Source organism: Quercus robur, chromosome 4 (genome assembly GCF_932294415.1).
Source record: "Quercus robur chromosome 4, dhQueRobu3.1, whole genome shotgun sequence".
NCBI lineage: Eukaryota > Viridiplantae > Streptophyta > Magnoliopsida > Fagales > Fagaceae > Quercus > Quercus robur.
Window position 1 is genome coordinate 46,190,630 of NC_065537.1, and position 20,246 is coordinate 46,210,875.

General features: G+C 35.7%; 1 protein-coding gene across 1 annotated transcript in view; it reads left to right on the top strand.

Annotated features, from left to right (window-relative positions):
- The window catches only part of LOC126722286 (ankyrin repeat-containing protein ITN1-like), a 135,946-nt gene that overhangs the window by 88,200 nt on the left and 27,500 nt on the right, over nucleotides 1–20,246 (top strand). Inside the window, exons 2-5 of the mRNA XM_050425444.1 lie at nucleotides 2,836–3,153; nucleotides 3,234–3,385; nucleotides 11,667–12,170; nucleotides 12,288–12,437. Of these exons, the coding sequence (XP_050281401.1) occupies nucleotides 2,843–3,153; nucleotides 3,234–3,385; nucleotides 11,667–12,170; nucleotides 12,288–12,437 (1,117 nt within the window). The 5' untranslated portion in view covers nucleotides 2,836–2,842. The remainder of the gene's footprint in view (nucleotides 1–2,835; nucleotides 3,154–3,233; nucleotides 3,386–11,666; nucleotides 12,171–12,287; nucleotides 12,438–20,246) is intronic.

Sequence of the window (20,246 nt, forward strand, 5' to 3'; positions counted from 1 at the left end):
GCTAAGGTTTTTGTTATTGCATTCACTTTCTCTCTAGTTTGTAATACACTTATCTTACATCTAGTTTGGAATAAAATACCTCCCTTAAAATGCAAATTATTTGCAAAAACCTCCAAGATTAATTAACTTTAAAAAAGACTTTAAAAAATCATAAATTTCTTGTTTTACCCTCAACTTAAACGGTCATCCACACCCATTTTAATAGGAAATTTGGGATTTTTGAGGCCTTTTTATTTTGGAATTTTTAAAAACTTTTTCAGTCATTCAAGAAAGGTTAGTGTAAATAGTTTGCATTTCAGTCATCCAAGAAAGGCTAGAGGTAAGGGTTTTGTTCCAAACTAGAGGGGAGGTGAGTGTAATGAGAAATCCTTAAAGGAGGTTAGTGCAATTTTCCTGATTTTAAAATATGAAAAAGGATAGAGAAAAAATAAAGTGAAAAAAAAAAAAAAAAAAAACCAAGAAAAAAGCAACGTTAACAGAATATAAAATAATGTGGTAAATAATTTTTTTAATACTGAAATTATGTCATTTTGAGATTATGTGGCATTTAATGGCCACTTGATCATTAGCGGATACGAACAAAATGTTTTTTTTTTTTTTTTTTTTTCTCGAATGATATCTAACGTTAAAAAGTGCTCAAGATTTTGAAATTTTAAAGGAAAAATCAAAATACACTGAATTTGAGGGTATGATTTACAATTTAATCTAATGCTAAATTGAAACACCAAGATGTTTGTTCGAGAACAACCAAAATTCAAGGGTCGACATTTTGCAATTTTTTACCAAAATATGAAGTATCCACTAGTACGAATATTGTTAACACTGGATAATATATTACTAAAGTTTTGAATATCAATTTTTCACTAATAAAAATAAATTTATTTTCATCGACATTATGCAAATCTATAATCAAACTATCAGGGGCATAGTCAGAAATTTTTGGTTGGGGGCCGAGGTAATATTATCATATTAATTTGCAATTCAAGAAAAAAACAAAGTATGACATATATACATGTCTTCCTGCATTAGTTTTAGAAAAAAACAATAAATCTAACCAAAATTAGACTACATTTACAAGAAATAATACTTATAGAAATTAAATATAACAAAATTACTATAAGTAACTATAAAATAAATAGCAGTTAAATTCAACCAAATGAGACTACTATGATCAAAAATAAATTTAAAATCAATTTCATTCATCTTAACTAAATTCAAAATCAATTTCATTCCTACTAATTGTCTAATACTGCACCCTCACAGTCTCTCTACTCTCTAATGATAATTCCCAGACCAGTACAACATGTTTTTGAATAGCTATGGGATATGGCCTCACTCATGAAAAAAAAATGTAGAATATGGCTGACATATCTTAGAGAATGAAAGGAAAAGTCAAAAAGATGAAAAGTAGGAATTTGGGGTGGGGCAGTTTTATGGCTACGTATTGGAGGAGGGGCCAAGTTTTTACAAAGCATAACGTGCCTCCGCCCCAGGTTGTCGGATTCTTTGGGAATAGATATGGCACATGTAGTTTCTTTGTAAGGTATTTAGCCAAAAAAAAAAAAAAAAAAAAGTCTTTGTCAGGTTGTTATTTTTTTGATTACCTTGTCAGGCTGTTACATTCTTTAACCGAGTATGAAGAAAAGAATTGTAAAAGTACAGCTAAGCTAATAATAACTACCTCTTAAAGTGTGGAAAAGTTTAGAGCATCTTTCAAATGGGTATGAAGAAAAGAATTGAAAGGGTACATCTAATAGTTCTTCAGTCATTAAATTTTAGAAAAATTCAAAACTATTTCAATTACTACATAGTCGGTGAGTAGCTAGCATATATATGGAATTCGTAGCATATATGAGTGACCAAATCTTCATTTTATTTAGCAAATCAAACTACAGTAGTGGTCACTTAGTTTCTTTGTTAGGTTCTTAAATTCTTTAACCGAGTAAGAAGAAAAGAATTGTTTTTTTTTTTTTTTTTTTTTTTTGAGAAACTACAAGAAAAGAATTGTTAGTGTTAAGCTATTAAGCTATACAGTTTCTTCTTCCTTGAAGTATAACTAAGTTTAGAATTACTTTCAAATGGAAATGACACATCACTGTCTTAATTTGTTGGTACGTAATATTCTCTCTCAGTGACTCTCATTAATCTCTCATTCTCCTTTCTTTTTTGGTTTTCACACCAATTCTCTCTCAATCTTCAAGAGTTCCTCTTGTCACCAGTTCCTTTCTAGTATCTATACAAGTGCGTGTTTGGATCTTGGGGTAAGTAAGTAACTCCTCATTTTTGCACATTGCCCACATTCTTCTATTATTCTTTACATAGTAACAATAATTAGCCTTTTTGCTACAATATTATGGGACATATGAGATAATCAATATAAATTTTTTATTTGGTTTGTAAATTAAGAGAAAATCAAATACAATATGTAACCTGTTGAAAATAAAATATTTTAATATGTGAATTTTTCAAAAGAAAAAATTTAAATTATTTAAAATTCAATGCTAGTGATCGATGCAGCACTGCCAACCACTAATATCCATGTATCCCAATCTCTAAAGATTTCGACATCTCAATTCCAAAAATTGTCGATACTGACTAAAAAATTATTAACAAACAAAATTTTAGAAAGTTTATATTAATGCCATGATAATTTGTTAATACCATGCTAAGTTGCATTGATTTCTTTTTTTCACACTTCAGCCCCCTCAATCAAAATCCTGGTTCGTCCCTGGTTATTGTTACAGAAACAGATAGTTCTCAAGGAATTCGTAGCATATACGATATAGCCAAATCTTCATTTATTTTCTTTCATACACAATTTGGTTATATTGACAGATCAAACATGGAAACAAAGCCTGTTCTTGAAGTTCTTTATGACGAAGACAATTATTTGGAATGGAGTGTTCGGGTGAAGACATATTTGATGGCTCAAGATCTTTGGGACATTGTAGAAGCAACGAACGAACCTCCTACACCAGAAAATGAAGCTGCTTTTAAGGCTTGGAGAAAGATGAATGCCATGGCTTTACATGTGATCCAAATTTCATGCGGGTCAGACACATTTTCTGATATTATGGAGATTACTTCGGCCAGAAATGCTTGGGAAACGTTGGCAGAAAAGTACAAACCTAAAGGTCCTGACCCAAGTAGCAGGTAATTTACATCATTCAATTCGTTAGAAGTCAAGTATCTCTCTCTCACGTGATTTTAAAAACCGGTTTTACTTCGGACAGCATGGCTTCAGTTCCTTTAGAAGAAGACAATCTTGACTCAAATACTAAGTCAGGTACGATCCAGATGTCATCTGATATTAGGGAGATTACTTCAGACAGTATGGCTTCAGTTCCTTTAGAAGAAGACAAGCTTGACTCAAGTACTAAGCCAGGTATCTCTCTCTCTCTCTCTCTCTCTCTCTCTCAGTCTCTTTTATTTTCTGTGTGTAAAATAGGCTGAAAGATAACTAAGACGACGACAAACTTCAGGAAAAAAAAAAAAAAAAAAAAAAAAAAAAAAAAAAAGCTTGAAAGCATTTGTAAAAACTAAAAAGTGGGGGGTGGTGGGGAAATGAAATAGGCTGTGATTGCGCTAGCCTAGAGGTCACGTTTGAGGAAGAGTCTCCCACCCAAAGAATTGGAAAAGACAGTGACGTGTCACAATGAAATTAAGGTCCAAATAGTTCCCATTGCCGCCATCTTCCTTCATTGTTTTGTTCATTTGTTGGTTTTGTTGAGTACAAATCTTACAAATTACACTTTGCGCGCAGTTAATGGTTAAAACTTTGGAAGTCCTCCATTTAATTAGAAATAATTAGATTCTCATATATTTACTGTTATATAAACTGTTTCATTATTTAAAATTTTAAATAATGTGATATTAAGAGTCTGTTTGGATACAACTTATTTTGCTGAAAACTGAAAATAATGTAGTAAAATAATTTTTAAATATATGAAAAATTACTGTTCACTTTTTTTTTTACTATTCATATGCCTTGGTGCACTGTTCATGTCCCATGACATGAACAGTGCACCAGGCATTGGTCTTTAAAAAAAAAAAAAATGAAAACGCACAAAACGTGAAACGTGAATGTGGATCCAAACCGGCACTAAATATACTTTAAAATTTGTAATATTTAATGTGTGAAACATGAAATTGATCAATTTTAAATGTTGTAATTTATGTGATTTACATAAAGTAAATTTATTGATGTAAAACTTCAACTAATTGAAAGATTAAAATAACCTTATTAATTTTTCATATATATTTAAAAAAAAAAAACCCTATTTGGTTTTCAAGTTTAAATTTAACTTATTGCGAACCGTACAGTGGATGAGCTTATATATGGAACATTTGAAGACAAATTAGTCGTGTGAGCATATGCAGTTTAGGAGGTGTAGCTTCAATGCTTTATGTAGAGAGGCAAAAAATGTATCACATTTTCTAGCTAGACAGCATGCATTGAATAGAAAACCAGTGGGTGGCTAAGTTTAATTGCCCACCTTTACTCCTAGCTGACTTGTGCTATAATTTAATGAACACAAGATTATCTTGAAAGAAAGAATGAAAGCATTTATTTTTTAAGTATAAGGGCATTTTTTTCTCCCCAAAAATTTCTTAAAATTTCTAGAAAGTGTATTAAATATTGGGAAATTTAATAGTCAATATTATAATGAGAGTATTATCTCCCGTTTAAAAGACAAACCCAACAATGCTCTTTCTATCATCCATAATTCCATATCTTTAGCCCTTTCATTATCGCTATATCCCAAAAGTTTAAATTCTTTAAAAAGTGAATAAGGCAATCTAACGTTAAGTGTAAAAAGTTCAATTTGCAATAATTCTATTAGCAATCTTCAAATGCGTCCTAATAAGCGCATTCGGTTTCATGTTGCGGCTTTTGAGGCCAATACCAAAGAGAATGTCCTCCATTGTACGTGTTTGATAACTCAGGCTTTTAACCAAACTATTTAACAATTTTGGGTTTACTTTATCTTCATCGTTATGAGAGGCTATAAGCCCAATTGCATACACAAACCATTGCTTTATTTATTTATTGAATTATTCAAACATATTTGGTTCGTTGCTTGTCAAATTAAACCATTTACATAAAAAAAAAAAAAAAAAAAAAAAAAAAAAAAAAAAACAATCAATCAAGATATCTCAACTCATGTGACTTACAAAGTATGTTACATGGAAATGTATTATTAAGGAGTTTGGAGTGTTTGCTTAAAACACAACTGAAAGTGCACTTTTATTTGTATTTAAGAAATGTCCTCCATCTACTCAAACTTTCTCACACACTTTCCGGCAAGGCACTTCTTTCTCACACGCTTTCCGACAAGGCAATGCCTTAGTTCATGCCTCAGCACAGAGAGTGGGAAAGTCATTTCCTTTATTGGTATTAATGGAGTCTATTTCTTCTGGCCTTCAAGATTGTTTTACTAAAGATTTTACTTCTATGAAATAAAACAGATAACAGTCTTCTTCTAAAAAATTAAAAAATATATTAATAAAAAAAAAAAACGTCTGCCATCTACTCAAACTAGCATTGATGAAGATGATTTGCTGACTTAAAAAGAGAGAGTCATGAAGGTGTGTAAAAAAGCTCTAATTTCCACTACTGAGGTTGTTCTTCAACCTTACTACCCTATATGCAAATTCTTAGCCTAAGCTGTCCTTTATAACTTCTTGAAATTTAGAGGATATTTCTATTATTTGTTAAAGCTTTCGTACTATTTTTGTTGTTAGTGTTCCTTTAGAATGTTTCTCTTGTTTCTCATTGTAAATATATGTGAACTCTTAATTACTTTTGAGAGTATAGCCCATGGCAACAAAGTAGAAAAACACTTTGTTAGGTTCTAAAAGTTTAGAACAATTGGCAAATCGTGAACACAAACTTGTCTAGATATAGATTACTAAGTCTATAGGGTATATTAGATAAAACTCAAGGTGTTACAAATTAGAACACAAGAACAAGGAATTTGCAAGTTCAAGGAATTCAAAACATGCTAGGTTCGACTGATCGAAACACGAATCTGCAGAATTTAATTAAGGCCCAATAGCTCATTAAGCCCATCAAGTGATTAGGGTTTTAGATATATTTCACTAAGTATTTAAAGGAAACCCTAAGACACACTTTGTTATAACTTTTGAGGTGCTCTTTTGAGATCTAAAAGGTACTGTGCCTTTTTTTTTCAAAGTCACTACCGGAATTCCTTCTACACATCATTAGAACCGGTAGATCTAAAGTTGCTGCAAACAAGATCAACTACTGCTGATGATTTAAACTTTTGAGTGGGATCTCAAAGTCACAAACTGGAGTGTTTGTGTTCAACAAATTCAGAATAGAAGAGTGTGGATTCGGAGATGCGTGTGGTTGCGTGAGTAAGTACTACAAAAGGTAGCATTAGATTTAGGGTTAAATCTATTGTAAACACTTGCATTCTATGGGTGAATGGTTGCCTTGTGGATTGTTTAGGTTAAATCCTCCCTAGGTTTTTTACTTCCATTTATTATTCTTTTCTATTGCCTTGATCTCTTTGTTGATAACATTTCTTTATATTCTATAGGTCCTCAAACAGGAAAAAAACACATTTGATTATTGATAATCTCTAGTTGAATCATTGAGATCTTGTATACTTCCCATTTACCATAGTATTTCACTAGAACTTCTTTCTAGTGATGATAATGAAAATATTTTTTTATGAATAAGAGATGTTGGTGATGGACATGGATAGGATAGTTCTTCCAAACTTAATTAACATGTTCTTCTCTAGGTAAAGAAAAAACACTAGATATTTCCATTTTTCTTGGGTGTTCCTATTTCATGTTGATTAAATGGTCCAATTACATGCAATGTCCAATTGAAGGTACAACTACATTGCTAGTCTAGAGTTAAGTGTAGTAGAAAATAAATTTGACATAGGCAATATTGTTACGATAGGAAAACCTTCTCAAGAATAACCTCAATGAGTGATATTTAGGTCACTACTCCTTGAATAATCCACTAACAAATATTGAGTTTACGAGTACAAGAAATATTACCTGATCCTAAAGTACCTACCCACCTATAGTAGAACCTACTGACCTATCCTAGCCCATATCTAACCTAGTTGGACTACTCTTTTTAGCTAACTTCTTTAATGTACACGAATCTACCAATGTGTGGTTGAATCTTACAACAATCCTTGATTGATGCAGTTGATTTGTGCAAAGTTCTTCACAGTAACATGCTCCAATACAAATGGTAGTAGCTTAGTACAAAACCTTAGGCACACAAAGTCGTAACAACTTCTCAGTATGCTTGTCTCTTCTAAGTGCAGTAGAGATGCAAAGTTCAGCATTCTCAAGCAATTTCTTGAACAATTTTCTTCATTCTTCAACATGGATATACAATACACTTTTGGACACTGAAAACTTAGACTCAAAATTCATATAAAGTGCATATTGGAATGTATTTTTCAATACATACGAATAATGACCCTAACACCATGTTATGCTCCTAAACACATGTAAGTCGAAACTGTATCTTTTGTCCATTTTAATCTTGGATCATACCTCTTGATCATTTTAAGAATTTATCAAATCATTCTTTCAACTATGCCATTTTGATTTGCCGATCTAAGGACTTTTAAAGATGACTAATACTATTTGTTTCATAAAATTCTTTAAATTCATTTTAGCTGAATTTGCCCTTCTATTGAATCACAAGGTCTTAATTTCATAACTACTATACCCATCTACAACAGTTTAAAACTTTTTTAATAATTTTAAAATCCTCATAATTCTATTTTAGAAAAAATAAATCTTCTTTTTGACTAAAATCATCAATGAAGAGAAGAAAATAGTTATTTGTACCAAACAATGATGGTTTCGGTCCACACAAATCGCTATGAACAAGCTACAGTGACTTAGTTTCTCTCTAAAAGCTATTTCTTGATTGCTTAACAATGATACATCTTCATAAATTTGGTCAGATTTTCAAATGGAATACAATTCTCTCATCATCTTATTTTTTTCACCATAAATTGTAAGTCCAGCAAAATTTAAATGTCATCGGCACCTTGATTATCACATTTTTTCCGTAGTCCCTAACCAACTACAATCCCTCAAGAGAATATTAGTCTTTTTTTAAAAGTTGTTTGTTAAGACCTTCCTTAAGGTCTTGGTGGTTTGCTGTTTAGGTAATGGTAATTGTAGTGGTTCTTTAGAGGGAACTGAACCCCTAGAGACTAAGAGGAAGAATGAGAGAATTTAGAGACTTAGAAGAGAATTCACTTAGTTCTTGTAAGGTTGAATTTATTCAATCATGTGTTGGCTTTATTCCGTGCTAAATTTGCTTGTATTTTAGCAATTAGATACCCTGTATTTAGGTGGAAATTTTGTAAGGGTAGTGTGTGAGAGAGTATGAAGAAAACTCAAGATGTGTGCATTCAAAGGAGTCCCGCGACTGGATCTCGCAATTGGCAAGTCGCCAAAGTGGCACACGTGTGAAGCATGCAGGGAACTGAAGGGTCACGACAGTTGGAGCACTACATGACAAAATGTACAGTCTAGCCAGGCCGTTAGCTCGTGACTCAAACTCACGACTCGTTCCAGTCGCGAGGCCAAGTCGCCAGAATGCCCTATTTAGATAAAAACTGACTTTTCACATTTCTCACGTATCCTACTATAAATACTCTTATATCCACAGAATGTAGAGAGCTTCTAGAGAGAATTTTGAGAGAGAAAACCAAGATTAACTCATCCACAATCTTTGATATTTGATTCTCCAAATTCCTCTACTTTCATCCTCTCCATTGACATATCCTTGAGAGGTATATTAGCTAAATCCTTATCTTATCATATCCATATCAGTGAGGAGGTATTTTGGTGCTTGGGAAGCAGTTCAGAGAGGACCAACTTGCTTGGTTGATGCAATGGGCTGATTGCGGAATCCGGGAAGTTAAAGAAGATAAGGTTCGGCGTAACCCTGTTGGAGCAAGAAGCTTGGAGGGCTTAGGTGCATTGGGTAGATTAGGCTTGGAGGGTCTTCTGTTATTCATGTATCCCAACTTTATTCTTTAGTGGATCATTTGACCACTTAGAGGGTGGCGGAGAGGTTTTTCGCCGAGTTCTTCGGTTTCCTCTTCGATAACACGTGCCCGTGTTATCTTTGTGTTTGCATCTCTCTAACTCTTACTCTTGCCTTTTAATTGCTGCTGTGTTGTGATTAATTATGGTTTAGAGTAGTTTGTTTATTTGGGTATTGCTTGTACTTATCATTCCGCACATTTATTGTTTGAGTATAAGCTTGTATTGGTTAAATTGAAATTGGGGGACTAAACATTCATTAGTGTTTTACACACTAATTGAACATTCAGTTCTTTATTGCTTAACTTCCATGATTACAAGAACTAGCCTCTTATGCTCAAGGCCTGGTTAGAAACAACTTCTTCTAGAGTACTAACTGTCATAATTAACTCTATCTTTCTCCTAACAGCTTTCCAACTACTATTATAGCTCATACTAGCACATGTCCTAATTCAAATACGCATGTGACCTAATTGATTCAAGCATGTGCGGATTACAATTAACCATATGCCACTAATTGCACATTAACTACATGCTGTTATTGAGCTGATACTGCTGTTGTACTACTTGCTGCTGCACTGAGCTTGCTGCAACAATTACTCTACAGCAATTGTCCAGTCAGTTCATTCTTGACATTTGGCCTAGTCTTAAATAATAGTTTTCAAACTGAGCATATAAATATATGATAGATATCAGAAATAAATTGGCGATCTATATTTTCTAAGCAGATATGAACCTTTACTTTTTGTTTCAAAGGAACTTCATTTGAGTTATTGAAACTTTGAAAGTAACTGAAAGTTCAAATAGTGTATAAAACACCCTTGAAAGTTTAGACCCCCAATTACAAAATAACCAGTTCAAGTTTTACGACAAACAACTAGTGTGCGGAAAATGAACAAAACCTATAAACAAAATTGGTAAATAATCTAAGCCAATTAAAATCACAATCACAGCAGATAATAAAAGGGAAAGATAAAAGGGAAGGAAGATGTAAACACAAGGACAACACTCGATGTGTTATCGAAGAGGAAACCGAAGTCCTTGGCGTAAAACCTCTCTGCCGCCCTCCAAACGGTAAGTAATCCACTAGAAAATGTAGTTGAGATACATGAACAGCAATAGACCTTCCAAGCCTAATCTACTCAGTGTACCTAAACCCTCCAAACTTCTTGCTCCAACGAGGTTGCGCCGAACCTATTTCTTTTCTAGCTTCCCGGATTCCGCTACTTGACCATAGCATCAACCAATGTAGATTGGTTACTTCCTAACTGCTTCTCAGAACACCAAACAGCCCTCTCACAGTAATGGATATGGTGAGAACAGGTTTTGGTAAAAGATCTCTTAAGGGTTTAACAATGGAGAGGAAGAGAGTTGAGGAATTTGAAGAGACTCTTATGTAAAGATTGTAGATGAATCAATCTTGTTTTACTCTAGGGTTTTTCTCTCAAAATTCTCTCTGGAAGCTCACTTTCTTATGTAGGTATAAGGGGTATTTATTTTGGGTAAGAATGGAATGTGAAGAGTCATGTTTTTCAAAACAGGGGTGGCTCGCGGTTTGACCTCGCGGCTTGACTGAGTCGCGAGATCCAGCCGCACGATAACAAAACGGCCAGTTATCCTATTTTGTCCTGTAGTGTTCCAACTAGCATGACGCTTCAACTTCTGGCATGCTTGGCACGTGTGCTGCTTCTAGCAGCTTGAAGCCGTGAGTCACCTGCGAGATCAAGTCGCGAGTCTCTGTTTTCTTGCACACTCTTGAGCATTTCAACACTCTATCTCACTCACTACCCTTACAACAATCCCACCTAAATACAGAGTTACTAAATACTGAAATACAAGCAAATTTGGTATGGAATAAAGCCAACGTGATGGTTGATTAAATTCAACCTTACAGTAACATTTTCAGTTATTGGTTCATCAAAATCTAAAAAAAGCATTTTACTCCCACATATTTGGTTAGCAGTGCCAATGCCAAAGATGACATGTATCATTCTATTCTTTCTCTACTCCTTTGTATACTAACAACAAAGTTGACTCTACTTCTTCTTTTTTTTTTATGTCTATATCTTCAATATATATATAAACTAAAGGAAGGCCTGAGAGAGAGAGGGGGGTTATTCTTGGATTTAGAATTTCATGATAGTTAATATATATATATATATATAACTTAGACCCCATAAAATTAATTTGGCTTTGACATTGCCCCTAGCTCTTTTTGTATACTACTTAATTCATTAGTAGCATTACATTTATTCAACCTTTCACATTTATGTAGATTTGATTCCTAAACACTAACTCATCTTCATAATTATTATGTTAATAAGAACATATTTAATCTCTTATAGATTTTTTCCCTCAAGTTTCACCATACTTTATAGGGATGTTTTAGGCTCATATTGCACTTGCTTTGACATGGTGTGGCTCTTGTCTGTACTAAATCCAATGTCTCTAAGTATTTAATTTATATCGAAATTCAGAATCAACAAAAAGTGTCAACTGATAGTTGACATGTAGATGTCAGAGGTTTCGTTTCATTTCATTCTGTGAAAAAAAAAATTCTCTGAAAAAATAATTAAATAATCAAATAAATTTGGCAGGAGAAAGTGACAAAAAGGGAAACATTGATGATGGCGTTGAGATTTATATGGACTTATGCAAATCTTTGCAAATTGGTGATTGGAATGCTGCCAAGGAGTTCCTTAATCGCCATCCGCATGCAATAAGTGCAAAAATCACAGTTACGGGCAAGACCGCACTTTATGTTGCAGCTGAAGCTGGACATGTGCATATAGTGGAGGAGTTGGTAAAGCAAATGTCTGAAGAAAATTTGGAAATAAAAGATATTTATGGTTACACAGCTCTAACTCGGGCAGCTTGTAATGGAAACTACCGTATGGCAGAATGCATGCTTGGAAAGAATGAGCGCTTGATCAGTATTGGAGATGACAATGGAGATATTCCAGTTGTTCTGGCTCTTTTCAACGAGCATTTAAAATTGGCTCGTTATCTCTATTTGCTCACTCCGCTAGAAATTCTAGTGCCAGAAAATGGCACCATCGGGGCTACAGTTGTTTGCGAGGCAATATATAACAAAGCTTTGGGTAAGAATTAACTCTTCGTCTTAACTATCCATTGAGTATTATTTCCTACTTGAAATTTTTGCAATATAATTCTGTATGATTGATTAATTTCTCTGTCCGTATGGTACAACACAATAGATATTGCTTTGGATTTAGTCAACCGTTGTCCACGTTTGGTTGTTGCTCAAGACAGATATGGTGACTCCCCTTCTTATGCACTGGCTTTTATGCCTGATTATTTCCTAAGTGGAAATCGGCTCGTATTTTGGAAACGATGGATCTATTCCGGTTAGTACCATCCCTTTTACTCTTCACTCTTGTTTTTCGTTGACTTGTTTTAGTATTATGCAAACTAGTCGCTAACCCGTGCGATGCACGGGAAAGCTATTAATAACTTAATATGAATATATATATATATATATATATATATATATATCATGGTATAAATTATATACCAAACCAATAAAATCTATTATCTATATATTATATATATATAACCGAAACTTTTGAAGTTCCCACAATTTTCCACGTCAGCACAATATTAAAAAAAAAAAAAAAACTTTTTAAGATTTTTGGGTTTTTTTTTTAGTCTTAAATAGTTTTTTTTTTTTTTTTAATATTGTGCTGACGAAATTTTTGGTTTTAGCCTCTTTTTAGGTTTTGAGTTTTGTTTTTTAAGGGCTGAAATTTTTGGGTGTGTTTTTTTTTTTTCCTTTTTGATAATGCCGGTTTGAAATTTTTGGGTGTTTTTTTTTTTTCCTTTTTGATAATGACGGTATTTTTTTTAGTCTTAAAAAGTTTTTTTTTTTCCTTTTTGATAATGCCGGTTTGAAAATTTGGGTGTTTTTTTTTTCCTTTTTGATAATGCCGGTTTGAAATTTTTGGGTGTTTTTTTTTTTTTCCTTTTTGATAATACCGGTTTGAAATTTTTGGGTGTTTTTTTTTTCCTTTTTGATAATGCCGGTTTTTTTTTTAGTCATTTTGAAGTTCCCACAATTTTCCACGTCAGCACAATATTAAAAAAAAAAACTTTTTAAGATTTTTGGGTTTTTTTTTTTAGTCTTAAAAAGTTTTTTTTTTTTTTTAATATTGTGCTGACGAAATTTTTGGTTTTAGCCTCTTTTTAGGCTTTGAGCTTTGTTTTTTAAGGGCTGAAATTTTTGGGTGTTGTAAGCTCATGATTTGCGTGGAACCGCAGTTGGGTTGGGTTCGCGCGTAAATGGGCCCATACAATATCATTTGTAGAGAGTGGAATCGAAAGGCTAAGTCATGTTTACCCGGCTGTGGTTTTGTTAAGATATTTCTTCATGGTTCCAATCTCTTTTCCTTTGAAGCACCTTTTCTTTTCCGTGGGACTGGAGGCCCCTCCCTTCAGGTTACATATTTTTCTTTTATACTCGCATGCGTTCAATTTCCTTCGTCCACGTGTAGGGTCGACCCTTTCAAGACTGATACTTGTCCCATCAGTTTTAGACCTGAGTTGTTGGGGAGTGGTTGAGTAGGCTAAAGAAACACGACTCTGTGAGAGGCAAAGCTCTGTCTAGGGCAGGTAGTATGGGCAGCCTTTCCTAGATATTTCAGATTTCTTACAAGATTATCCCTATGCCACTTTTGCCCCTTTCCTTAGTGTAGTTCTGGGCCAGCCGAGGGCTGTACCCTCCTCGGCGGCTTCTCTGGCACATTGATGCTTTGCGTTATTGGGCTTGGACTACTATCTTCTTCGGCTTGGGCCTTAAGTCTTCCTGTGAACAGGTGGATCTGGTCCATCTGTTGTCGGGCCCCACAATAGCCCCTCAAAACCATGCTGTCCGACCCCTTAGTTGGATAGGAGGGTTTTGATAATACCGAGCATTTATAGCGGCTCAATAAATTCGGCCCTTGATCAACGTCGGCGACTTTTCACCTCCCCAAGGAATGCGCCGGTCCACGAGATGTTTCCCTCGATTTGCGCGTGATGCGTTTATACCGTTCGGTTATTCGTAGTGTGCTTTTAATATCTTCCTTTTACGAGGCCTCCCAAATCTTACGGTTACTGATAACGTGAGGGAATGGAATGAATGCGCATTTATTCGCAGATTTCTTTGAGGATCAGAGCGGGTTACGTGCCCCTGCTTTACTCCCTTATATAAAGAGAGAGATCCAGAGGTGATTCTTGCATATCTGAATCCCTTAGGCCCTTCTTATAGTTCACTTCTTCCATCTGGTTACTCCTAATCCAATAACACATCCACCATAGTAGTCGGCCATGAATGAATCCTTCCTTTCCCAGAAACGCCATGCCCTAACAAAACTTGAGATGGCTCGGTCAGGGCAAGGATGGCGGAGACTCAAAATTTGTCTCCCCATTCTTTTAGCCAAAATCCGAAGCAGGGACTCGTCACACCTTACTTCCGGTGTGACTGGGTCGGAAACTTCCCTTGTCATCTCCATCCGCTCTCTCATGAGCATACCTAATATGGCTCCCCTTCTCCCTCTTTTGCTCCTTTTACTTTCTTTTCATTGCTTCCCTCTTCTTCTCCTCCTTCCCGCTCATGTCCTCCATCTTCTTTTTCCCTTGCATTCTTCAGTGACAAGAGCTTGCTGAAGTGCTTCCATGTCTTCTAATTCTTCTTCCTTCTCCTTCATTATTTTTGTATAAGGATCTTCTCCTGATATGAACAGTTCTGAGGCATAGATTTCAGAGAGACTTTGAAGGCGAGTTCAGAAGACACTTGATGGTTTACTTATTTGTGTTACGGATGTCGTTACTGTTTTAGCAGTTCATTTTTTTGTATAGGCTTGTTTAAGCCCTTCCTTGTATGTTGTAACAATTTTTCATATTAATAAAAGTGATTGTTACTCTATTTCGTATGTCTTGTTTATATGTTTTAACAAATGTGAAAGCGCTGCTCGGCATAATAGTATAGCATTTGAATCAATAATAACTAAGGCCAAGGTAATCGTTCTTAAGAAGATGCCACGATAACTTTAACAAGATTATTATTCAACATAACAATCCGACCAGTGAGGAGTGAGACTTATCTTAAAATTAACCGTGATGGGCATTAAATGCTCGATAAGGTGTAAGAAGTAGTTATCCGAGGACACGTTACCCACCGGATGAATGGCCTCCTTAGGTTGGCGATCATTAGGTCGTTCTGCCATCTCCATGATACGCGAGCCTTAACCTTTTCCAGTATTTAAGCCGAGAAATTTCTTCATTCGGGCAGTTGACTTCCCAAGCAGCCTGAGTCCGAGGACTTTGCAAAACCTGGGTTTTGTTCAGGACGTATGCGTTTTATCTTATGTACTTGATTTTTCCCCTTAGGCTTGAGTCCGAGACTTGGGTTTTTATCAGTACTGGGTTTTCCCTTTTAGCTTGGGTCCGAGGACCATGCAAGCCTTAGGTTTTGTCCGAGACCAATGTCTGCATCAGTACTTGGTCTTCAATTTTAGCCTGAGTCCGAGGACCATGCAAGCCTTAGGTTCTGTCCAAGACTTCGAGTTCAGATTTTCCCTTTCATTAAGCATTTCCCGAGGTGCCAAACAGGGTGTCCCTGGGCCTTCACGCAAAGCGGGCCTAGGTCGCGAATTCAATGAGCCCGCGAATTAAGAGATATTTCTGCAATCTCTGGCCATGCAGTACTTCTCTGACGCCCCAGAGATCGAGGCGCGCCTTTACGAGGCTCCTTGAGTCTCTTGGCTACAGTTGACGTTGGAAGTTGAGCCAAGACCACTTTGTCTGTAGTGCTCCTTGGGACGCCGCGTGAGTTGACTGCCACTATTTTGTCTTTTCAAATAAATAGGAGGGAGAGAGGGTTGCTTTATATATACTCCCATCCTTTTAGTTTCCTCTCACATCACGCTCCCCATACCCGGAGTTCTCCTTTCTTGGCATAACATGTTGAAAGCGAGGGTTGGGAAGAAAGAACTTCCTCCGCCGCAGAAGCGCCGTGTCTTCATGAGGCTTATAACAGTAAGGTATGGGCACAGGAAGCACAAGTTCAGGAGAGTACTCCATCTCCACCGAGGGGGAAAGGAATCTTCCCCTCTTTTAGCCAAAATCCGAAGCAGGCTCTGTTCATGCCAGCACTTTGGTATGGCAGAAGAAAGATTTTCCTCCATCAGCGCCTCTGCTTTGCGGCAGGCGTATATTTAGAGAAAGCCCCACCACCTCCAACTCCCTGCACCTTTTCCTCAACGGTGTCAGGTTCAAGTTGGGTCTCTTTGGCTGCCTGAGTTATGGGCATGTAAGGGTGCGGGGGAAGAATAAGGTCTCAGAGCTGTAGCCAACCTTTCCTCCGACATACCTCCTCGGCTTTCTCCAGCTTTCTTGTGTTTTCTTTTCTTGCTTATGTAGTAAGCTTTGACGTAGGCTGATTCCAGCTTTTCATTTGTACACTGTACTATTTCTTCATCGTAATAAAAATGAAAATTGATTTACATGCTTTAAGCGTCGATCTAATGGGCAACACAACTTTGTGAACGAATGTGCTCTATATATGTGTTGCTTTGAGAATATTTGTGATAAAGCTACTTTGAAGCACAATCTAATCAAATCTCATCTGTCAGCTCTATCAGGCATTATACCGATAATTTGTAATAAATCAAACTTAAGAAGCTAACCGGGATATCAGTTGGACATTCTGTGATAAGCGCGTGAATGTCGTCCAAGGCTGATGATTTATAAATAATCCATCCGAGCAGTTGACTGGGAGTTAGGGAGCTCCGATGGCGCTTTTGTGTACTTGGTTTCCCCATAGGCTTGAGTCCGAGGACCATGCAAGGCCTTGGTTCTGTCCAAAACTTGTATGATTCTTTTTAAGTAGTTGGTTTCCCCAGAGGCTTGGGTCCGAGGACCATGCAAGGCCTTGGTTCTGTCCAAAACTTGTATGCTTCTTTTTAAGTAGTTGGTTTCCCCAGGGGCTTGGGTCCGAGGACTATGCAAGGCCTTGGTTCTGTCCAAAACTTGTATGCTTCTTTTTAAGTAGTTGGTTTCCCCAGAGGCTTGGGTCCGAGGACCATGCAAGGCCTTGGTTCTGTCCAAAACTTGTATGCTTCTTTTTAAGTAGTTGGTTTCCTCAGAGGCTTGGGTCCGAGGACCATGCAAGGCCTTGGTTCTGTCCAAAACTTGTATGCTTCTTTTTAAGTAGTTGGTTTCCCCAGAGGCTTGGGTCCGAGGACCATGCAAGGCCTTGGTTCTGTCCAAAACTTGTATGCTTCTTTTTAAGTAGTTGGTTTCCCCAGAGGCTTGGGTCCGAGGACCATGCAAGGCCTTGGTTCTGTCCAAAACTTGTATGCTTCTTTTTAAGTAGTTGGTTTCCCCAGAGGCTTGGGTCCGAGGACCATGCAAGGCCTTGGTTCTGTCCAAAACTTGTATGCTTCTTTTTAAGTAGTTGGTTTCCCCAGAGGCTTGGGTCCGAGGACCATGCAAGGCCTTGGTTCTGTCCAAAACTTGTATGCTTTTTCTTCCGAAGGTTTTGCTCCTCGAATAAGGTGGAAGAAGTCGGCCTGATGTTTGAAGCCCCTAGGCTTGCCCATGTCGTTGACACCGTGGAACGTAGCCCCTAGCAGGAGCCTACGTTGGAATAATAACAATGTGTCGCCAGTGGTACGGGCATCCTCATAGTCACTTGTTCGACAGAAACTCAACCTCGCCACCGCTCGAGCTAACACGCAAGCCATCCCCACAGACGGCGCCAATTGTAAGCTCACGATTTGCGTGGAACCGCAGTTGGGTTGGGTTCGCGCGTAAATGGGCCCATACAATATCATTTGTAGAGAGTGGGATCGAAAGGCTAAGTCATGTTTACCCGGCTGTGGTTTTGTTAAGATATTTCTTCATGGTTCCAATCTCTTTTCCTTTGAAGCACCTTTTCTTTTCCGTGGGACTGGAGGCCCCTCCCTTCAGGTTACATATTTTTCTTTTATACTCGCATGCGTTCAATTTCCTTCGTCCACGTGTAGGGTCGACCCTTTCAAGACTGATACTTGTCCCATCAGTTTTAGACCTGAGTTGTTGGGGAGTGGTTGAGTAGGCTAAAGAAACATGACTCTATGAGAGGCAAAGCTCTGTCTAGGGCAGGTAGTATGGGCAGCCTTTCCTAGATATTTCAGATTTCTTACAAGATTATCCCTATGCCACTTTTGCCCCTTTCCTTAGTGTAGTTCTGGGCCAGCCGAGGGCTGTACCCTCCTCGGCGGCTTCTCTGGCGCATTGATGCTTTGCGTTATTGGGCTTGGACTACTATCTTCTTCGGCTTGGGCCTTAAGTCTTCCTGTGAACAGGTGGATCTGGTCCATCTGTTGTCGGGCCCCACAGGTGTGTTTTTTGATAATGCCGGTTTGAAATTTTTGGGTGTTTTTTTTTTTTTTTCCTTTTTGATAATGCTGGTTTGAAATTTTTGGGTGTTTTTTTTTTCCTTTTTGATAATGCCGGTATTTTTTTTAGTCTTAAAAAGTTTTTTTTTTTTTTCCTTTTTGATAATGCCGGTATTTTTTTTAGTCTTAAAAAGTTTTTTTTTTTTCCTTTTTGATAATGCCGGTTTGAAATTTTTGGGTGTTTTTTTTTTTCCTTTTTGATAATGCTAGTTTGAAATTTTTGGGTGTTTTTTTTTCCTTTTTGATAATACCGGTTTTTTTTTTAGTCTTAAAAAGTTTTTTTTTTTTTAATATTGTGCTGACGTGGAAAATTGTGGGAACTTCAAAAGCTTCGGTTTTATATATATATATATATATATATATATATATATATATATATATATATATATATATATAGATAATGGATGAATTTAATTATATAAATGTGAATTATGTGATGATATCCCTTAAAAAAAATCGATGAAAAAGGGGGCTCTTGAGGGCCAAACCCATATTCTCGTTTGTAGATCCAATATAGTCCAAAAGAGAAGAGAAGAGATGCTGCAAGGCTCTAAGCATTACAAAAGGCCCATTTGACATATGGATTTAATTTTATTAAGGATTTTTAGGTAACATCCTGCAATAAGAGTTTTTGTTTATTTAAGAGGGGGAGGGGGGGTGCTTAATTGTTTCATCCAATAATGGGTTGAAATTTGGAATATCATATATTTTCATTCTTTCATATCTAAATTTACAAATTTTATGGTTTCTCAAAAAAAATTTACAAATTTTATGACTTTTTTTTTTCTCTCTCTCTCTCTCTTTTTATATTGTGATAGTTATAATAGGAAATGAGAGATTTGAACTTTAGATACCTCTATTTGAAATATAAAGAGGTGCTGTCAAGTGCTTTGTAACTTAACTAGTTTGCACCTTTGCACCTAGATACACTAGGGTTCAAACCTCCTCTCTCTTGTTGTAGCTATCGAATTTTTATTAAAAAAAAAAAACAAACATAAATAGGTGCCCATTGAATTACAAAAATCTTGACAGTTAAACATAACATATCTATAGGTTGTAACACCCAACATTATTAATACTACATCGGGTAACACATGTAGTGGTACTATACTACCATTTTAATGAAACTAATTTTGCTCAATTAAAATATGAATAAATTCTAGAATATCCATGTGATTCATAAGCCTAAATACAAAATAATAATTCTAAAAAATTAAGTTAAGATTAATAGTCTTAAACATTATTCGAAATTAAAAAAAATAAGATTTTACGTTGATAACTTGATCTCTTTGATAGCATTGGAAATGAAAAATAAGTATATCAAAATATGAATTTTGACATGCTTATGGAAAAAACATGCAAGAATTAGAAAAAGTAAGAGGATTTTTGTAAGAAATTATTTCTATAAGAGACTATTTCTACAGTTGGTAATTGCATGGATCTATTTTTGAAATAGATAATCCTAATTTAATATTTTTGGAGTGACCAATTGAACTAAAAGATTCTTGGCATATGATAAGTCATATTTTAAATTCGTTAGAATTCTTCGAAAATCATTACAGTTAAAGGAATACAAGTGAAATGACGTCATTTTCACTATTATAGTGTACATATGCTTATGCAAAGTATTGGTTAACTTATATGAAAGCTCTAGAAAATATTTTAATAAAATATTTGAAATTAAAAAAATAAATAGATAATAGAATTATAAGGTTTAAAATATAATTTTTCCAAATT